Here is a 6,000-nt window from a genome sequence, read left to right as displayed (position 1 = left end):
GCACCGAGGGCCTTCGAATCGACGTCATCAACGACGCCGTCACCAACAAGCTCTGGTGGACCGGCGACCCCTGCCTCGCGCTCATGCACGTACGTACCACGTCAGCAGGCCTCGTTTCGCACGACACGACACGACACGACACGACACGACACGACACGACACGACACGACACGACACGACACTCATGTCTGCGAACAGGCGACGGCGCCGCCGGAGAGCGAGGTGGTCGGGCGGCTGCTCAAGACATGGCTGTACTACCGGAGCGGCATCTTCTTCCGCGATGTACGCGGAACGTGCCCGCACGACGCCCTCACCGTCGCCGAAGCCATCTACCCCGGTGCGGACCGCGTCCAGCTCGCGCCCTCAGCACCCAAAAAAAAAAATGTTCGGTTGGCTGATCGGGTGCGTGCTCTCGGTGTGTGCGGTTGGGTGTGTGCGTGTTGCGGTCGTGCGTGTGCGCTTGTAGATCGGTTCGTCAAGTATGCACGAGGACACCTCATGATCCACGAATGGTACGCCACTCCACCCATTTTATTATCTATTTTTTTGTATTGTGATAATAAAATAAAATAAAATACAACTCGTTTTCTTTTTCATTATAGTTATTTGTTTTATTCATTTGCTGCCAAATGTGTAAATTACAGGGCGGGATTTTCGACGTTCGTGCTGGATGAGGCCGGGCCGCACCGGATCGGCGTGACGGTGGCGGCCGAGGAGTTCCTCGAATTCCTCTCGGCTGCGCTCACCCAGGACCTGGTCAGTCGGCCGCACGACCAGATCGACGCACTGGAGGAGGGACGCATGCTCGAGGAGGTCAAGCTGCGCAGCTTCGTCTTCGCCGGGTGATCTCAAATGTGGGGGAACTGTACGACATTGTACAAGACTGGATGAAGGAGAGGGCTTGGCCATGTGGAGTGGCGCCCGGCCGCGGTTCGGGGCTGGGGGCGCACCACAGGAGCTGCTTCAGGGCGGTGTAACAATCAGAGGGCTGCAGGGCATTGGTGCCGATCGTTGTCGCCCGTGCGTCTTGGTACCAGTTGAACATGGGCATCTGTGCGACCCGCAACTTCAGGTGAACGGCGTCCCGCAGCTCCTTCACTTCCTGTGTGGGTCGCCGGCGCATGCGGTGGTGCGCGTCAGATCTCTTAGAAGCTACGCGCATAGAGCTCAAGGCGTTGTGCGGGCATCGCTTGCATGCGAACCTCGCCGGCGAGATCGACCTTGGTGGCGCACACCACCGCAGCGAAGGGCATGCAGGCAGCTTCGCCACAGACGCCGAGAAAGCGCTTTAGGTGTCCTCCATTCGCCTGTAGGCCTCTGCCGTCTCCGCTCGCCCTCTCCTGCGTGTGTGTCGTGTGTGGCCTAAGGCAAGGCCAGACCGTAGCCAATGTGGAACAGCGTGACGCTCATCAACGAGACCACGCGTTCGTCATCAGGTTGAAGACGAGGCATCAATTTGTCACGAGATGAAGGGCGCCTTGGCCTCGGCTTGGGAGTCCTCTACGTGAGGCGACACCTCGCGCGGGTCCCAGGGCTCCAGGTTGCGCTGGAAGGGCGACTCGAGGTAGAAGTCCTCCTCGCAGTCACTATGCACTTCGTCTATGAGTGGGAAGACCTCGGTGAAGATAGTCTTTCCTTCCTGTTCGTTTCATCAGACAACGCACACACGACACGACACGACACGGCACGACACGCACACACACACACAGCGCACGACACACGCAGCAGGTCTCTGATTGGCAAGGAAGGTGCTTTTATTTGCGCACATGACTCTGTCTGAAGAAGACCTACAGGCCGAGGAGGCGGAAGAAGCCGGGGAGGCCGCCGGCGAAGGTGAAGGAGCCATAGAGGGCCAGCGACAGCAGCGCGAGGAGCGTAAGGTCCACAAGCAGCACACCAAGAACGCGACCCCGCGAACCTGCCAACGACCATGCACCTCGGGTAAACAACATGACGCACACACCGCACACACCGCACACACCGCACACACCGCACACACCGCACACACCGCACACACCGCACACACCGCACACACCGCACACACCGCACACACCGCACACACCGCACACACCGCACACACCGCACACGACATAGAGGCGACACGTACCAGAGGAGCGGTAGCCGAGGCCATAGATGAGGCGACCGACGATGTAGACAAACCCAAGGAGGGCCGCATAGCGCGCAAAGAACAGACCCGCCACCAACTGAGTAGCGGATGACGTCAGCATTTTTTTATTATTTTTTTATGTTTCTTCACGTCATCGCTGCGTGTAGCGGTGGAGAGGAGAGGGAGGCGGGGGGGCGTACCTCGACGACAAGAACGAGGGCGATGCCCTCCAGGTAGTTGTAGTGGACGCGCTGGGCGTTGTTGAAGCGCACCCAGTCATCGTGCGGCAGCTTCGACGCGTAGAGCCCGCTGCCCATATCCGGGTACCTGGTGTGCAATAAACACCCCAGTGTGAGCCACTCCATTTCATACACTGCTTCCACAGTTCTTCTTCTTGAGCCGAGCAGCAGCGGCGGCGCACGTACCCGTTCTCGGGGACCTTGTTGGGGTCGAGGTTGGGAAAGTGCTGCTTGAAGAAGGCCCGCGTGAACAGCTTCCCGCGCATGCGGCCGACCGGGATGCCCTCGGTCCACAACTGGAACGCCATCAGCACCGCCGCCACCAGCACCTGAGGGGGCCACCATGGCAGCCACAAGTCAGCCGGTGCGCGCGTGCTTTATAGAAAGAGGGTTGCAGTGTGGGGGGGGGAGTACCCAGCCAAAGTCTGGGTCCAGGGTCAGGCTCTGTCCTACAACTGTTGGAGTAACCACTGCTGCCATCTTGTTTGTGTGTTGTGTGAAGAGGGTAGCGCGCAAGTCGGTTTTGTTTTCCTCGCAAGGCGTTGTGTCGGCAGCTCAGTTATGGACCAATCGGCGGTTTCTTGCGCTCCATTTCCTTGTGTTTAACAGGAAAAGTCGACGAGAAAAACAACACCTGCCTCCTGGTGCCCCTCTTTTTTCTTTTGTGTTTTTTAGGCTCATCACTTGGAGGGAAAAGTGATGAGCCTAAAAAACACAGAGTGTTGCCCCACACAACCAGTCAAAGTAGGCCAAACAGAATGTATGCAACAACTGCCCCCTACCACATCACACCTTTTGCTTTCAGCCACAAATGTGTTTTTCATATGATGCCCTAAGATCATGTTTGTGTTTATGTGTGTGTGTGTGGAACAACAATGTGTGGCCTTAGATGCAGGCTTATTATGGAAGGAATCCTACAAAGTAACAAAAAACCACATGTAAATTGGGCAGCCAGCTCTGTGTCTCTACAGAGTAGTCCACTGTCAAAGGACTAAATAAACACAACATTAAAAAGACAAGGTTTCAATTTACCACACACTGCCCCCCACATCCTTTCGACTGAAATGGGGGATTTGTGTGTGCGGAGCGTCCCCTGCCTCGTATTGTTGTTGGACGGTAAGAGCACTTTTGAGGCCCACCTGTCCTGAATGTTCACACCATTATGGGATGTTAACAAATTTCGCTGAACGTCTCCATCATCGGTGTACCCTCACGACCTGTGCATGTTCAAACGTGGCCGACTGCAGCGACGTGAGTTTTAATGTCAGCCTCCTTTGGTGGTGGGATCGTAAATGTTGACAAACGGCATCTTGTCGTCGTAACACTTGGCGAACACTTTCGATACGAGCTCCTCCGCATTCTCGTCGTTCAACTGCCATCCGTTTCGTGTGAGCACCCATGTCGTCCGTGCACGCGCTCATGTGCCGTGTGGCGCGGTGGTGCGTGTGCATGTGTGTGCGGTACCTTTGTTGCGCGAATGGCGACCCCGCGTACGCAGGACTTCTTGAAGTATTCCCAGAAGTAGCCAGGCTTGTTGCGGCACTCGGCAAAGGCTGCTGCTCGCACCTCGCTGCACGCCATCTCCTCCCCCGATTTCATATCTACACCGCGCACTATATACTGTACCCGCGTTTCATTAGCGCACAACATGCAACATGACACCACCACACCACACACACACACACACACACAACCGTCAGCGCACGACACACACAACACTGCACATGACACGACACGCGCACACACGGATACACACCGCACTGCAACGCACACGACACGGACACATGATAGTGAGCCATGTAGAAGCGTACATCGTATGCATGAATAAGCTCATGTGTGAGGACCTCCTCCACTTCCTCTGCAGACGATAGCTTGTCACAGCACAATCGTATCTTGGCGGGCTGCGTGTGTGCGTGAGTGTCGTGTTGCCGTGCGCGCCATGTGCGTGTGCATGGGGAGCAAATGGTGAGCGAGGTCAGGCCGGCACGGAGGGGAAGGAATGTAGACGGGTACCTGGCCCATCTCAAAGTAGGATCGATAACCCACGGCGTTGCATCGCATGCAGGAGATGCTCATCTGAGGCCTGCCAATCACAGCACACGTTTTTTAACGCCAACACACCACGCACACGACAAAGCAATAAATAATTTCATTCATTATTATTTATAAATAATATAATAAAATAAATATATGATCGATAAAACAGTGCTTCACACCACGGCCAAAAAGCATAATAAATTCTAAAGCAAATTTTAAAAAAATAATAAAAAGCATATGAAGGGTACATCTTTTTATGGAGGGGCCAGAGCAGAGGGGCGAGCCTCGGGCTGCGTAGGAGAGAGCGCAGGAGCTCTTGGCAGGGTCGGAAGGCCATGCCCTCCTGTGTGAGCGGGCACTTACTCTTCACCTCTGGCTCCACTATCTCTGGCGACGCTCCTTCCTTGTTGTATTGCTGATACATGCCCTCCTTTGCCCGACAGGTGCTGCCGAGCTTTGGCTTCCTGTGAATGGATGCAGAGGGCGGCAGAACGATGCTCTGTCTTTCCAAGAACACGAGGACAGCGCTGACATTTTATTTTGATTTATTCTTTTTTTATTTCTCGGTGCACCGAACAACGTTCTCCATTTATTGAGAGCGATCTTCTCGGCAGGGCTACTTTGATCGTTCTGTTGCATGCAATTTGCTTCCATTTGAAATGTTGCGACAGAATCTGGCGTAGTACACTAGAAACAATGTATTTTCAGGAGATGAACGCTGAGATCAAAAGAAAGAGGGGGCGCGCAACGAGAAGGCCACGATTTACTCGCGGGTGACCTCGAAGACCGACCTCTTCTGGTTGGAGCACTGGCCAGTCTGGGCGCAACCGGTGCAGCTGCCGCCAGTGCACACGCACTGACCAGTACCGCAGCAGTGCTGCTGATCGGGGCAGCAGCAGGCGTTGGCAGCAGGGCAGCAACCGACCTGGCCACCGGCAAGCTGGCAGCAGGTCTCACCGCTGGGGCACGAGCTGGCAGAGCAGCCGCTCTGGCGTTTCTGTAGATGACGAAAGAAGATGCGTCAGTACAACGATGCACCGAGTACATAGAGCGCTAAAATCGGAGCGTCATAAGCGAATTGCAAAGCCTCAACGAATTCAGAAATGAATTCAGTGAGAGACATTTGGATTCGAGTAGGAGGCGAAAGATTGGGCGGTGGGTGGGCGAGCCAAGTACGTTGTCCTCAGAGGCCTTGAGGGTGAGGAGATCAGCGGCGGCGAAGGCCACGACGAAAGCGAGGAGAAGGAGCACGATCTTCTGCATGTTGGTGGTGGTGTTTTACGTTGTACTGTAAAATAGAAAAAAATTAGGGCCACGATGGTCGGGGATAAATAGACAGCGCAGCCCTTTGCCCATTGGGTGTCGTTTCACATAACTGGTTGGCTGCCGCGGAAAGTTCTGCAGCGCATTATACGCCGACACCGAATATCGGGCGCGATTATATTTATTTTATTTTTATTTATTTTTGCTTTTTTCCATCCCATTTCGATTTCCATTCGATTGATTGGATTGAATCATTGCCGTGCGGGATCAATCGTAGCGGTTAACCATCCACGCTCGACATCATACGAGAAACGAAGTGCTAGCGAAGAAATCAGAGACGGCTCGATAGGGTAA

At 54.7% G+C, this 6,000-nt stretch overlaps 4 protein-coding genes across 4 annotated transcripts in view; 1 reads left to right on the top strand and 3 right to left on the bottom strand.

Annotated features, from left to right (window-relative positions):
- Positions 1 to 846, top strand: part of ACA1_389530 (uncharacterized protein) — a gene marked incomplete at both ends in the record, with an annotated part of 4,171 nt that extends 3,325 nt beyond the window's left edge. Inside the window, 3 exons of the mRNA XM_004333197.1 lie at positions 199 to 337; positions 467 to 512; positions 645 to 846. Coding sequence (XP_004333245.1) covers positions 199 to 337; positions 467 to 512; positions 645 to 846 — 387 coding nt within the window. The remainder of the gene's footprint in view (positions 1 to 198; positions 338 to 466; positions 513 to 644) is intronic.
- Positions 847 to 1,787: 941 nt separating this feature from the next.
- ACA1_389520 (MAPEG family protein) lies at positions 1,788 to 2,826 on the bottom strand (the record flags this gene model as incomplete). Its single annotated transcript, XM_004333196.1, has 5 exons — positions 1,788 to 1,918; positions 2,108 to 2,204; positions 2,308 to 2,434; positions 2,533 to 2,675; positions 2,761 to 2,826. 5 exons carry the CDS (start codon positions 2,824 to 2,826, stop codon positions 1,788 to 1,790), a joined length of 564 nt encoding a protein of 187 aa, XP_004333244.1.
- Positions 2,827 to 3,610: 784 nt separating this feature from the next.
- Positions 3,611 to 4,807, bottom strand: ACA1_389510 (uncharacterized protein; the record flags this gene model as incomplete). Its single annotated transcript, XM_004333195.1, has 5 exons — positions 3,611 to 3,718; positions 3,841 to 3,966; positions 4,191 to 4,247; positions 4,360 to 4,429; positions 4,632 to 4,807. The coding sequence occupies 5 exons, from the start codon at positions 4,805 to 4,807 to the stop codon at positions 3,611 to 3,613; spliced, it is 537 nt and encodes a 178-aa protein (XP_004333243.1).
- A 263-nt stretch (positions 4,808 to 5,070) lies between these two features.
- ACA1_389500 (uncharacterized protein) lies at positions 5,071 to 5,738 on the bottom strand (the record flags this gene model as incomplete). The annotated part of the gene is made up of 2 exons (XM_004333194.1): positions 5,071 to 5,380; positions 5,560 to 5,738. Coding segments are annotated over 2 exons (489 nt in total), but the record flags the coding sequence as incomplete, so codon positions are not given.
- Positions 5,739 to 6,000: the final 262 nt, after the last annotated feature.

Source organism: Acanthamoeba castellanii (genome assembly GCF_000313135.1).
Source record: "Acanthamoeba castellanii str. Neff unplaced genomic scaffold scf7180000084733, whole genome shotgun sequence".
Lineage (NCBI taxonomy): Eukaryota > Discosea > Longamoebia > Acanthamoebidae > Acanthamoeba > Acanthamoeba castellanii.
The sequence above is the reverse complement of the archived record's forward strand: the minus strand, read 5'-3'. Positions and strand labels throughout refer to the sequence as shown.